Source organism: Diadema antillarum, unplaced genomic scaffold, assembly GCF_040938485.1.
Source record: "Diadema antillarum isolate AM-2024a unplaced genomic scaffold, OU_Dant_1.0 seq00000138_RagTag, whole genome shotgun sequence".
In the NCBI taxonomy this organism is placed as follows: domain Eukaryota; kingdom Metazoa; phylum Echinodermata; class Echinoidea; order Diadematoida; family Diadematidae; genus Diadema; species Diadema antillarum.
Window position 1 is genome coordinate 41671 of NW_027271215.1, and position 15682 is coordinate 57352.

Genomic DNA, 15682 nt, shown 5'->3' on the forward strand with positions numbered 1-15682 from the left:
AATCACATTGTTGTGCCTAGTAATTCATAAGGTGTCCAGACACCCAGGCAAGTCATATTATGTAACCTCATACAGCCAAATGCTACTGGCCTGTTCCATATGTCATTATGCAAATAGCTTCAGCATTTGTCTCAGTATACATTCCAATATTCCAAACTATTGACAATCTTGCTCAAAAGTACTGGCACATAAGTGGAGACAGAGAGCAGGGAGGTGTTACAGAGATGGAGTGGCAACTCTTCGTAATTCATGCAAACACATGTTTCGGTTCAAGGCGTTACAATGGGATGTCTAGCATTCCACTACGCTTTGAAGTCACGTTCGGCACCGCTCTAGTTGCAAGACGAAGTTCGGAGACGAAGAACGCATTTCACCTTTCGTTGAATTACAAGCTTTATTTCACCGTAAAATTTTAAATGAAATACTCGAATTGATTTAGAATAATTTAGGAAAGAATTCGATATTATAAACATGTATTTCTAGTTTCTTTGTAATGCGCAAATCGAAAAGAAATGAAAATTAGGCCCTCTTAAAAACCTAATATTTTTCTATAATGCGCACATTTCCGCATGTTAGTTTTCTATTTTTTAATCGAGGATATTTTGATCTTTCAAATAAAGTTCTCCGCTAAAGCAAGTTCCAGCGTGCTTTTAAACTATTTGCTGTTAAAATTGTCAGTTTTACATGTTACGACCAAAATCACTCTGAGAATGATCGCACAAAAGAAACAATCAACTGATGTTCAGGCGGTTTATTAACAGTAATATTGTGGGTACAGACTAGTAATCGGCGTCATACCAGTACAACAATGATCAATAGAAACAATTACAAATCGGTAATGGGATCACTTACATGCATCCAAACTATCACAAAGTCGCTACAGTTCCCTGGTAGTATCCAGATATGATGTTCGATGCACAAATGAATGATCCGCGATGCACCGATGAATGATTCCTGCGACGTAAATCCAGAGGCACAGGTTACAATAGTCCGCGTTATAAATCCAGGGTATGTCCACAATAGATCCACGGTATAATGCTCACAGCGAAATGTGCAGAATCCAACGACCACGTCCAGTCGATGCGTTGAATGATGATTCACTTTATATTGTCCAGCTAGGAATCCAGCCCGTCACAGCTTTTCCGTAGCAATGTCCATTGACATAAAAATATGGAGTCTATCTTCAATGTAGGCAAATTAATTATCTGCAGGCAAAATGTCTCCCAGGCCTTATCTCCACAAACATAACAGGTCAGCAGGTAACCCAGGACTGACTATAACAAGTCGCTTCAGAGCCAGAAGTGACGTAACTCTCAGAGCAGAGGTGTTGGGTACTCTGCCTACTGCAGAATTTCTCTAGCTTATATACTATCTATTCACCCCTTCTAGCACATTCTATAACTCTCTCCAACCTACTAGCCAGTCCGAGTTCCAGGAAACCTGGATGACTCACTGCCTAACTATGTACAAAACATCACTGCCAAGAATAACTACCAATCACATTGGGCTACAGGGACAGTGCCTCACTCAGCCAAATATGTTAGCACTTCCCAGAACTTTCTGGAATGGGTGAAATCATTCTAGATTGAGTGAGCTATAATGTATTTCCTGTTACATGCATGTACTGTATAGCTACATTGTATACCACCTAGAAAATTCTCCACTTATCTGGTCAGCCTGTGTACATACACATTAAAACAATCATGCATGCAGTACATCATACATGTACATAACTACTAGTGTGTACATTTGTGACACCATCCCCCATGGGAAAAAGAAAGCCTTGCTGTAGCAAGGGTTTCTTTTACCTTCACAATTTCTCAATAATCACATACTATCACATGCCTTTTGGATAGCTGTTAGTATTAATTCCATGTTCTCTTTCCATGGGTACTATTTACAATGATATTACTTGGATTCTCGGAGCTTATACAATCATATCAAACTGTTTTGCACACATTAATGAATATGCTAAATACATACACTGGAAATGATATACAGTGAAAACTTTTCACCTTTGATACTCTCTTCATGTTACACTCTTGACAGAGCGTCGGCAATTACATTGTTCTTGCCTGCCACATGTTTGATTTTGAGTGCATATGGCTGCGTCATCATGCTCCATCTGAACAATCTGTTGTTCTTCATTTTGAACCGGTCTAAAAAGACCAAGGGGTTGTGGTCAGTATAGACTGTGATCTCCCCTTTGCTATTTGTCAAGTACACTTCGTATTGCTGGAGGGCAAGGATGAGACTGAGAGCCTCCTTCTCAATTGTGGAGTACTTCTTCTGGTATGTGTTCAATTTTTTGGAGAAGTAGCTAACTGGTCGTTCAGTGCCTTCTTCATCTTCTTGGAGCAAAACCGCTCCCACTCCTACATCGCTAGCATCTATTGCCACCTTGAATGGCTTTGCGAAGTCAGGAGCTGCCAAAACAGGCTCATTAGCAAGGACTGCCTTTAGTTTCTCGAAGGCTCTTTGACACTCATCAGTCCAGGTGTACTTTGCCTTGTCCTTCAGCAGGTTTGTTAAAGGGGTGACTACAGTGCTGAAATTCGGTACAAATTTCCTGTAGAAACCAGCCATGCCCAGAAATCTGAGCAACTCCTTCTTGGATTGGGGAATGGGAAAGCCTAGTATAGCCTCTACCTTGGCTTCTCTTGGCAATACTTGTCCCTGACCGACTACATGCCCGAGATACACCACTTTGGCCTTTGCAAATTCACTCTTTGCCAGATTAATCACCAATCCGGCCTCCCTGAGTAGATCAAAAAGTTGCCGCAAGTGTGTAATGTGCTCCTCCCACGTGTCACTATACACTAGGATGTCATCAATGTATACTACACAGTTGTCAAGTCCGGCAATGATTTGGTTTGTCAGCCGTTGGAAGGTGGCCGGAGCATTTTTCATGCCGAATGGCATTACTTTGCATTGGAACAAGCCATCTGGTGTAGCAAAGGCAGAAATCTCTCTGGCTTTGTCGGTCAAGGGCACCTGCCAGTATCCCTTTAGAAGGTCTATTTTACTGACATATGCAGAATTTCCGACTCTGTCAATGCAGTCTTCTAGTCTGGGAATGGGGAAAGAGTCTGTTTTTGTCACGGCATTCACCTTTCTGTAATCTATACAGAATCTTTGAGACCCATCCGGTTTGGGCACCATGACGATTGGGGAGCTCCAACTGCTTTTACTAGGTTCTATTATGTCATTGTCTAGCATGTATTGAACCTCTTCCCTTACTTTTTGCAGTTTGCTCGGGTTTAGTCTGTAAGGGTTTTGCTTGATAGGGTCAGCATCTCCTACATCAACTTCATGTACAGCCAGAGGGGTGCAGCCTGGTTTGTCTTTACACAATTCTTTGTACTCATGTAACAGACTAGTCACATCTTTCCTCTGATTTTCAGGTAGGTAGTTCAGTGCCTCATCTACTTTCCCTAACATCTCTGAGTTAGACAACCTGGCACTAGAGGGCTCACTTCCATTCTCATCTTGAGCTTCTCCCTCTTCATCTACTTCTTCTTCTACCACCTGAGTTACACCTACTGGCTGACTAGCCTTTCTCTCGTAGTACTCTTTCAGCATGTTTATGTGACACACCCTCTGATCTTTTCGTCTATCTGGCGTACTGATCACATAGTTCACATCATTGAGTTTCTTTTTGACACTGTATGGGCCACTGAACTTAGCTTTCAGTAGTTCACCTTGCATGGGCAGCAGTACAAGAACTTTGTCACCTGGGTTGAAAGTTCGGGCTTTGGCATTTTTGTCTGCCTTTCTCTTCATAGAGTCTTGTGACACTTTCAAGTGTTCCCTAGCTACCTCACAAGCCTTTGAAAGCCTTTCACGAAACTTTGACACATAGTCAAGTAGGTGGACCTCATCATCCTCAGTCATGAATTTCTCTTTGATGAGCTTCAGTGGGCCCCTAACTTCATGACCGTACACCAATTCAAATGGGCTGAAACCCGTCGACTCATTTGGGGAGTCCCTCATTGCAAACAGCAGGAAAGGGATGCCCTTATCCCAATCCTCGGGATACTCCTCACAAAATGCCCTAATCATTGTCTTTAGGGTCTGGTGGTAGCGCTCCAACGCACCTTGGGATTGGGGATGATAAGCTGACGACTTCAGCTGCTTCACACCCAAACGATACATCACCTCTTGAAATATGCCTGACATGAAATTTGACCCTTGGTCAGACTGCACTTCCTTGGGCAACCCATACCTAGTGAAAAACTGCACTAGAGCATCTACCACAGTCTTAGCAGTGATATTTCGCAATGGAATAGCCTCTGGAAACCGTGTAGACATATCCATGATTGTCAAGAGGTACTTATGACCCGACCTAGTCCTAGGCAAAGGTCCAACACAGTCGACTAGAACCCGACTGAATGGTTCTTCAAACGCAGGAATCGGAATCAATGGCGCCGGTTTCACTGAATGCTGTGGTTTACCAGCCACCTGACATGTGTGACAAGTCTTACAAAACTCAGCCACATCCACATTCAACCCTGGCCAATAGAAATGCCTCATGATCCGATCCTTTGTCTTTCTGACGCCTAAATGGCCGCCAACAGGTAACTCGTGAGCAATCCTCAAGATCTCACCGCGGTAACTAGGAGGGACAACAACTTGACGGACCACCGTCCAATCCTCATCAGCTGGCCTATGGGGAGGTCTCCACTTCCTCATCAAAATGCCATCTTTGACATAATAGCACTCAGGGACCTTTTCAGCCTCAGCCTCAGAACACGCCGTCTGAGACAAGCCTTTCAACTCAGAGTCTGCCTGCTGTGCTTCAACCAAGGAAGACTTGCTAAACAGCCCATCACTGTTAGCCTCGGAGCCTAATACAGCAACCCCATCATTCAAATCCTTGAAAAAGGTTTCTGCCAACCAAACACCGGAATTCTCCTCCACATCAACAGAATCCGCATCATCTTGAACAGCTCTACGAGCCTGAGACCTAGTCACAACACAATCTGGGAATATCCCAGGAAACTCCTCCTGCAACTGCTCAGTTTCAGCAACCACCACTGGTTTATCCGAAACAACTGGAGACGCAACCACCTTGTCCCCAGCCAAGTCATTCCCCAACAAAAAGTCAATGCCTGCCATGGGCAACTCAGGAACAACTCCAACAGTAACAGGACCAGAAACTAGGTCACACTTCAAATCCACTCTATACAGTGGCACTGACATATAACTGCCATCAACAGTCTGAATCAAGACTTTTGCATTCACTGCACTATCTGGTGGAAAAGTCATACCACCATCCACCATCAACGACTGAGAGGCCCCCGTATCCCGTAGGATGACCACTGGCTTACCTGCCTCACCAGAGGTACATGGGGTCACCTCACCATCAAACAAAAAGCTACGATAGCTCTCATCCACCTGCTTCATCCTATCTTTGAATTTGGGAGATTGACTTTCAACGGCCTGTGTTTCACTGAACGGGACACTGTTTTCGGGTAGGACACTTTTTGACATGACAAATCCCAAGTCCTTCTTTGTTTTGTTTTGCAACTTCCAACATTGTGACTTTACATGCCCTGTCTTGTTACAGTGAAAACATTTGATGACATTTGCACTTGTACTGGACCCTTTGTCAGATTGAGGCTTTGGTGCCGATGAAGTTTCAGAACTCGTGCCTTTTTCAGGACCAGCATTCTTTGGATTGCTCGACTGAATTTTGTCTCTCTTATTTCCAGAGAAATTCCTGAAAGGTGGTCTGTTGTCATTTCTGTGGGTCAGCTCATACTCATCAGCCATCAAGGCTGCTTTATGCAAACTTGTCACTTTGTGATCATCCAAATGCGACCTCACACTGAAAGCAACACTCTTTTTGAATTCTTCCAAGAGAACAACCTCACGTAGGTTATCAAAATCCTGATCCACTTTCAGGGATCTGTACCACCTATCAAACATCATTTCTTTTTCACGAGCAAACTCAACATGTGTCTGGCCTGGTTTGCGGTACGAATTTCTGAACTTGTGTCTGTACGCCTCTGGCACCAACTCATAAGCATTCAACACTGCTTTCTTGACTGTAGCATAGTCACGTGATTGCTCTTTTGAGAGAGATGAGTACACATCGGCTGCTTTGCCGACAAACACACTTTGAAGGAGCATGGGCCAAAATTCCTGTGGCCAGTTCAAACTGTCAGCCACCTTCTCAAATGACACAAAATATGCATCGACTCTGTTTTCTTCAAACTTTGGCACCAATCGAATGTTCTTGGCCAAATCAAATTCAGAGGGAGCCCTTTCATGATTTCCAACAGTCTGTGCATGAGTCAATTCCATCTCACGCAATTTCAGTTGTTGCTCCATTTCCTTTTCAATTCTCTTCATTTCTATTCTTTCCTTCATTTCTAATCTCATCTTCTCTTTCTCCATTTCCAATCTAGCAAGTTCAAGCCGTGTTTGATCAGAAATTTGAGCTTGATCTGGAGTGTCAATTTCTTCTTTGAGCTCCATGTGACCAGCTACTAAGTCAAGAATCTCTGCCTTTCTTGCACCTTGTGGAACATCTACATTCAAATGCTGTGCAACAGCAGTCAAATCACATTTGCGTAACCTTTGCAAATCTTTGAGGGACAAATCTGTCCTCTGAACAAATGCCTGAACATCCATTGTACTGATTGACATTGTCACAATGTATTACACACAATATACAATTGAACAATCAACTCAACTGGTATTTTGTCTGTACCAATATTCTGGCTTCCGGAACGTTCCAAATTCTAAGTTTTGGCTTTAAATTCAATTCTCGGACACAAGCCCCCAATTTTGTTACGACCAAAATCACTCTGAGAATGATCGCACAAAAGAAACAATCAACTGATGTTCAGGCGGTTTATTAACAGTAATATTGTGGGTACAGACTAGTAATCGGCGTCATATCAGTACAACAATGATCAATAGAAACAATTACAAATCGGTAATGGGATCACTTACATGCATCCAAACTATCACAAAGTCGCTACAGTTCCCTGGTAGTGTCCAGATATGATGTTCGATGCACAAATGAATGATCCGCGATGCACCGATGAATGATTCCTGCGACGTAAATCCAGAGGCACAGGTTACAATAGTCCGCGTTATAAATCCAGGGTATGTCCACAATAGATCCACGGTATAATGCTCACAGCGAAATGTGCAGAATCCAACGACCACGTCCAGTCGATGCGTTGAATGATGATTCACTTTATATTGTCCAGCTAGGAATCCAGCCCGTCACAGCTTTTCCGTAGCAATGTCCATTGACATAAAAATATGGAGTCTATCTTCAATGTAGGCAAATTAATTATCTGCAGGCAAAATGTCTCCCAGGCCTTATCTCCACAAACATAACAGGTCAGCAGGTAACCCAGGACTGACTATAACAAGTCGCTTCAGAGCCAGAAGTGACGTAACTCTCAGAGCAGAGGTGTTGGGTACTCTGCCTACTGCAGAATTTCTCTAGCTTATATACTATCTATTCACCCCTTCTAGCACATTCTATAACTCTCTCCAACCTACTAGCCAGTCCGAGTTCCAGGAAACCTGGATGACTCACTGCCTAACTATGTACAAAACATCACTGCCAAGAATAACTACCAATCACATTGGGCTACAGGGACAGTGCCTCACTCAGCCAAATATGTTAGCACTTCCCAGAACTTTCTGGAATGGGTGAAATCATTCTAGATTGAGTGAGCTATAATGTATTTCCTGTTACATGCATGTACTGTATAGCTACATTGTATACCACCTAGAAAATTCTCCACTTATCTGGTCAGCCTGTGTACATACACATTAAAACAATCATGCATGCAGTACATCATACATGTACATAACTACTAGTGTGTACATTTGTGACATACACTGCATTTTGATTCGCTGCTCCAATTCAAGGTACACAAATTCATTGTTGCCATCACACTGAAAGAGAGAGCGAATTGCAGTAGGGGCAAGTATTTCTAGATGTGAGAGCGCTAGTCCCGATTATTGATGCTCTCTTTTGTCAAAGCACATGGGTAACACCTGTAGTTGAACGCATAACTTCTCGGCTGTGCCGCGCATGACTTCAAAGGAGAGCAGTAGTTGTCTCTCCTTCTCTAGCACCTCCCTGCAGAGAGTCTGCAATAAACACAGGAAACAACCACACCTCTTTCTGTTCCCCCCTTATTTTGGAGTCACTATAGTTATGTTCTTGTAACCCACGATACAACACATATGACCAAGCTTTGATTTGGCAATCTCTTTATGTTTTCGTGGACATTTCACCATAGTTCTGTTCGGCTCCAACACATATAAAAAAGGGGAAAAAAAGAAGGTAAGTTTACCCACCTCAGGACTGCAATCTCTTCAGCGGTGTATTTACCACCACCACCACCACCACCACCTCCTCCTCCTGCTCCTCCTCCACCTCCTCCATTAAAGCCCCCCGCCCCGCCATAACCTCTTGCAGACCCTCCAGTGCCACTGCGACCTCTCCCATCTTCCCTGGGTGTGTTTGACCTTCCCGGGGTCGCAGAAGGCACCCCCGACCGGTCATCCACCTCAGGGAGGTCTCTGGGAATGGCCGGTAGACTGGACAGTACATTGTCCACCCCGGCACTGGTCTGACCCGCAGATGGCTTTTCTTGGGGAGGGGCTGGAAGACTGTGAGTTGGTGAGGATTTCTTCTTGATTGCTTCTGCCCTGAAGTCAAGTAATATGGGACATTTACACAAAAGTTTAAATACAAGAGCTTTCATAAACTTTGACATCATCGAATGCTTGCTTGTCTATGAAGTGGTTAGCATCACTTTCAACTGTATTATCACAATGGCTTTAAGATGAATTCATAAAGACTTTAATATTGTACATGACAGAACCATAGTTATGTCCACAGGAAAATTGAAGTCTTAAATGTCTTGTTTAGTGGAAACAATCATGACCCATCTGTAATTATACGATACACATGAGGATCAGAAAGGACTAGAGGTTATCACTCATTCTGGGGAGTAATCCTAGCTTGTAAAACATTGTATCATTGTCTCGATGTCTTTATCATAAAAATTTGAGAAACACACCACTAAGTGGCATCTATTACAGTTGAGTGCCAGTTTTTAATGTCAAGTACTAGTAGGGATGTCAAACATATTTTTAGAACAAGATGGTACCATCTCAATCATTAATGTAAGAACAAAAAGTAATGATATGGAAATGCATGTTATCAGTGAATAGTCAGATCACAACACACTTACCTGTCCAAGGCCTGCTTTGCTAATTTGTTGAGTTTTATCTTCTGCTCTGGGGTACTTGTTTTACTCTAGAGGGTAAGAATAAAAATTGAGCATTGCTACTTAATAATAGCTGAATAGCTTCAGTGTCTGAGGAGAGCACTTCTATTGCATTCTCTCAATAATCACACACAAATAGAAACATAATATGAATTTATCTATTTCTTTTTAGCTGCCCATCAAGCTACCTATCGGCTGGTTGTGTACCAATCAATCCAAATCAGATTTTTAATGAAGACCTTTCGATCGATCGATCGATCAATCAATCAATCAATCAATCAATCAATCAATCAATCAATCAATCAATCAATCAATCAATCAATCAATCAATCAATCAATCAATCAATCAATCAATCAATCAATCAATCAATCAATCAATCAATCAATCAATCAATCAATCAATCAATCAATCAATCAATGTCTATCAATTGCAAGGGTATGAAGGTGTAGCTTCTTACAGCCTTGATGCAAAGTTCTGCAGCATTCATGTACAGCTCCGCAGCTTCTTCCCGACTCCCATCGTCCCCAGAGTCCTCCAGTTCGAATGCCTGCCTCACCAGGAAGTTTGCCCGCTCTGCCTCTGCGCTGGTCTTTGGTGCCACGCTGCTGGAACCGGTCAGAACACTCCCCCCTGTCTGATTGACTAGATGGAGGTCAAAGTTCAAAGTGATTGTTACGTCGCAGCAGTTTTTGGCAGACAGTGTTAAAAACTATGAAAGTTCAGCTAAAGAGGGCACTACCCGAGTATTCATCTCATCAAAGGGCAGTAGAGCTTCTTGTTTTGTGTGTGTGTTGAAAGTACAATAAAGTATAATGTTCTTCTACATCCTATAAGCTCTCACTAGAAGAAAATAATATAATGAAATGAAGCAAACAGAGTCATTATCAAGACATGCTTGATTATTTGAATTTTAGGTCATGATTTAGTGTCAAGTTTAAGGGGCATTCAAAATATGGTTGATCATATGAGTTTGACACAATCATTGACATAAAGTGCACTCCCGTTATAACATGGTTATTAACGAAATTCTGGTTACAACAAACGAAAAATTCAGGCCACAGCATTATCCTGTGTTTTTTTATTATTTGTTCGGTTATAACGAAATCTCAATATAACAAAAGAAAAATGCCAGTCCTGAGGACTTTGTTATAATGGGAGTCCACTGTAGCTCCCACTTGCTTCTTTTATATTAAGTGTCATTTAAATGTAAATGATTTGGTAAAAATAATTGTGAATGTTGAAAATATTATTTTAGTTTCACTTACCGAGTTCCTTGAGTTCTTTGACTCGAGTGACATACTGTGAGTACTTCTCTGTGATGCTGCTGTTTGGTGTGGCTAAGGCTGCATTGTACATTGCTTGAATGGCTTCCTACAAGGAGACACATCATTATAATAACCAAACCATGAACATGACATGCAATATATACATTAATTGTACTACCAGAGTTGAATTTCCTTATTTGATATTTTCTTCAACTATGCTGCCATCGCTTTGTTTGAACAGTCTTCTCAGGGTTTGTTTGTTTGTTTTTGTTTTGATTTTGTTTTTGTTTTTTTACATATACATTGTAGGTATCACAAACATGCTTTGTTAATAACATCAACATCTAGTAACCGAGTCTTTCATCCCTACTAATCCTAGCTCATTGTGGTTGGGTCATTTGTGGTTTTACAGTGCAGTGTAACTGCTATACTGTTTGTCTGTTTTATTTTTGTACCCCTTCCTTGTACCTTGCACCTTGTGTTCATCACTTCTGAATGGTCCTCTAGGAACTACACTTAATAACTCTCAATAAACCTGATGACATAAAGTTAATAAAACTTTCATCATTTGCTTTTAGTTATGTAGGGATTTATTTTGAACAATTTATTAGCACTGTATCCTCCCTTCTGTTATTACATGTACCACCCCTCTACACACCAATACACCAACCCACATCACATACATATTCACAACCACACATGCATCCATACGCCCTACCCATCACAGACACTCCACACATCACATGACATTTTCCCGCTTTCACTTCTCACCCACTGGTCCCTGTAATACTGAAAACATGCCCAAATCACCCAGTCCCAAGCCTACACATCATTTACATATTATGAATATTTAATTTTAACCTTTGTTTCCTTATTTGCATGTTTTGTTATGAACATTTATGTTACATCCCAGATTTACATGTAAACCCATGCCAAATTATGTGAAGAATAAACTGGCTACAAGGCAGTTAGCCAGGGGACTCCTTCCAAGTATATACACGTGTGTGCTGCCCTAGTCTGCTTTTGGTGTGATGAGTGATAAGCCCTTTTTACACTTGTGTTTCTTAACCCCGGACTTTCTCTGACCCAGGACTATCGTTAGTCCCGTACCAATTTTTTCAGCTTTTTATACACTGGCCAATTAGTCCCGTATTATCTCTTGTCCGGGGCTAAGGAGAAAACTGACCTTTTTACACTCGTATTTCTTAGCCCCAGACTTTCCAAACCACATGAATATTCATGATTACGCTGTGCACTGTACACGTACACGCACGCACCGGCAGCACTTGATTACCTCGTTTCTGATTGGTCAGTGGGGGTCGGACTTCGTCTCCGTCGCTTAGCCCCGGATTATTTTTTCGTTCTGTTACACTCACTTGCTTGGCACCGCATGCAGTGCTAACCCTGCTATTTTGCAGGGCCAGATATTACCGGACTATCGGTGGGGCTAGCCCACTTTGGCAAAAACGAGTGTAAACAGAAAGTGGGCTAAGGATAGTCCCGTACCAACGGTGGGGCTAAGGCCCCCCCCCCCCCCCCCCCCCCCCTTAGCCCCACCGTTGGTACGGGACTAAGCAAAAATTTACAAGTGTAAAAAGCCCTCTAGAGAGCTAAGCGAACCTGAGCCCTATAGTTACATTAATGGTTGTGCAAAAGATGCTCCACCCATCTGTCCATGTTTCATTTAACTTTCACAAATCAGGACCAGTAGAATAGAATCTAGTCGTGTACAGAACAGTAAGTTTCACTAAGTAATATCTCAACATCCAATACTGATAACTTTATTCAACAGAAAAATCATGGGATTCAATAGTTTTGCATGTTTTTCAAGAAGGCATACAAGCAAATAACATTCTATGGTAAAGAGGAAATCAAGTTATTTGCTACATCATTGACAAAAACACAAACATGACATGATCAGATGATTATCTGAATTAAGACCATGGCATAAAGATCCATCCACAACTGTTTATGCCAAATATTTCGCAAGGTTTTTATTTCTTTAAATTTTGCAAGTCAGATGCTATTTGCGAATTAAAGACACATGAAAATATTGACTCTGATCTTGATATATGAATGATTGAATGTTACGTACGTGCACGTACACTCATTTCAATATTACTGTATTTACTATTTTAGATCTACTCCGCGAACGCGGATTTAACCACTTGCAAAATCGTTGGGAAGTCCCAATTAGCAAAAATTTAGACTTGCTAAATATATGGCATATACAGTATTTCACATTTAGATCTTAATACAGCGAATAACATGGACTATATGTAAACTTTAGTACCTACGTTAAAGTTAAACACAAAATTAATGGTAGAATCCTATATTGATGGTGGTAGCTCTGCTAAAATTCACATGCACATGCATAACCATAGCTGTCTACACCAGTCGTACACGTGAATTTCCTACAGTAGTGAATTCGATCGTGGTATCTGTATAAAAACCAACTTACGACATAGTAAAAAATTGCCGTCCGAAATTGGCCATTACGATCGCATTCCGTTGCCTTCATTGCGAAATCATATGCGTCACGTAGCAGCGCGTCATAATGTCCCCGTCCACCATTACCCCCGCCGAAGCTCCCGGCGCCCGGCGGTGGAGCACCGTCGTAATCCTCTATCATCTGGCTGCTACTTGACCAACTTGCATTTGGTGAGGAATCGTTACCGTGATAACGATTGAATTCGGACCAGAACATCGGAGAGTCTTCTTATCAAGGTTCTCCAAGAGACGAAGTTATAAACAAAATCTTGTCACCGATTAATATGTAATATTCGAATGTAGTTCGCCATTAAAGTCCTCCATCATCACCACGGAAGTCCCCGTTTTCATTTTGTGTCAGTTTTGAGCAAGAGAGGGCGCCAATTCTATTCTGCGGCGGATCTCCAAAACACATGCATGTCTGCTAGACTACTGCCAGAGTTTTCAGCTTCAAGGTTTAATTCAACTGTCTTGTATACTTGAGCTCGCTGACTGACAGGACTCGACTTTATGGTAGACCTAGGTGGCTAGGAAGGTAAGACTTTTGACTTTTCTGTATTCACTAGTAAGGAAGACATGGACGACATCAACACAAGTTGTCAGCAAAACTTGACTGCATCATGTGCATACACGTGAGAGCGCGAGGACTGCAGGCGATGGGGGCGCAGGCCGGCCGCCGTCCCCCAGCCCGGCCCGGGCGCAGCGCAGGCGCGCTTAGCTTATGCGGCTGGTCTGATTTTTATGATGGCGGGCAGCCTACCTTGAATTGAAACTTGATGAGATTAAATCCCTGAAGCAGCTCTTTCAGAACTGGGATGGGATGTGGTGTGACCATGTACACAGTTAGCTCAGTTCTGTATGCTGTGGGAGCAGCCCCACCCATGGCAATGCCAAGCGTTGGGGCTGGTCGCATCTCGCAGTTAATTTACAATAAAAATAGTGATGTGTGCACTTAAATTATGTAACTTTTAGTTTTGCAGCAACATGGAACCTTGACCGAAAGATCAGCCTATATCTGGTCATCAGGGATATGTTCTGCGGAGACTGCGTCTGAAGTCTGGCTTCGCGGATCCCCTTCGGAGGAGAGCGATAACTTCAAAAAATAAAAAATAAAAGACTCCTCCGGACAGACAGATCTTTCTGTATAGAACTACATGGAACCCACACTGGCCACAGTGCGGCTGTGTGTGGTGTGGGTTCCATCAACCATGCCGGGCACAGGAGGTTTTGAATTTAACCCTGGCGCGGGGCGCTGTAAACTAGTAGTAGAATCTAGTATGTGTTGGGGTCACTGGCATGGTGCGGTTAAGGAGGTTTCAGCTCTCTAATGACAGGAAGGACAGCCTCCTCGGACCCCGTTTTCAGTGCGGGGCTGGGCCGAGCTGCGGCCGAGCCCAGCCTCAATTGCGAGGCCGGGCCCCGCAATTTTGTCCATTTACACTGCCGGGCTCGGCCGCGCTTTTGATTCAAACCTTTCAATATTTTGTCGTAGTGGCGCTCTGCTTGTAAACAAATGCAATTTGGTATTGTCTGGTTTTCAGACCCTTTTCCAAATGAATTCCGTGGCGACGAAGTCGCCGTTCGGGCAAAGGCCTTTGCCGAAGGAAAAAATCCTTTGCAGGACAAAACCAACTTAATCTATACTAGTTTTCGACGTTGAGGGAGTTAATATCCTGAACAGCGAAATAGTACAGGCAGAGGGTTTGAAGCCAGACTAAAATTGGCCACGCATTTGGCCCAGTTTACGTTTACACTGCGAAAAGGCCGCGGCTGAGACCACCTCCAGAGATTGGCCAAATGCAAGGCCAATTTTGGCCTCGCATTTGGCCTTTTGCGCGTTTACACTGAAATGAAGGTGGGCTCAGCCGCGCCCGAGCTGCGCCCGAGCCTCGCACTGTAAACGGGGTTTAAAAGGCAGCGACTGTTTGGGCAGTAACTGCCATGGTTGGCAACTATCCAAGGTCGTAAACAAGGCAGGAATGAAATCCTGGTTCTCTCATTTGGAGTTGGGAGTCTCCGATCTTATCCACTACGCTACAGCACCCCTGATGTGTACATTGGGCTTTCGGGAAGGGCTCCTGAGAGCTGAAACTGTACAGACATCTCCATATGCATTACTGTATACGCGGATTATTTCGCAAGGTTTTTATTTTCACGAATTTCGTGAGTCTGCCGCTATTCGCTAAATTAAAAACACGTGAAAATATTGACTCTAATGCCAATATGAATGTGACGTACGCATACATTTCTCCGTTCAGTACAGGACTCCACGATGGTGAATTTAACCTCTCGCGAAATTGTTGTGAAGTCTTGATTCGCGAAAATTTAGACTCGCGAAATAAATTGAATTTGTGCTGTCAAAGGTACATACAATGTTAGAATTGTTATCCTAGGGTACATGAAGATGGAGAAAATGGATTAGTAAATTATGCCATACCCTTGTCAGGTAATCTTTGAAAGTACCATCAAGTTTAACTTTGCTCATCACTCCGATGTCAATCCGATGAGCATCAGCCACAAGATTCCTTCATTGTAATTTGTGTGTGACTGCTTTTGTTTTGCTTAGTTATTTATATTTGGGAATTTTGATGGATATGTATTGTGAGAACTAACACATTTTGGGCAATATCATATATAAATTGATGATAAAA

At 42.6% G+C, this 15682-nt stretch overlaps 1 protein-coding gene across 1 annotated transcript in view; it reads right to left on the reverse strand.

Moving 5' to 3' along the window:
- The window catches only part of LOC139727646 (calpain-7-like), a 32900-nt gene extending 19422 nt beyond the window's left edge, over positions 1 to 13478 (reverse strand). Inside the window, 5 exon segments of the mRNA XM_071638626.1 lie at positions 8338 to 8691; positions 9240 to 9304; positions 9734 to 9918; positions 10542 to 10647; positions 13003 to 13478. Of these exon segments, the coding sequence (XP_071494727.1) occupies positions 8338 to 8691; positions 9240 to 9304; positions 9734 to 9918; positions 10542 to 10647; positions 13003 to 13248 (956 nt within the window). The 5' untranslated portion in view covers positions 13249 to 13478.
- Positions 13479 to 15682: the final 2204 nt, after the last annotated feature.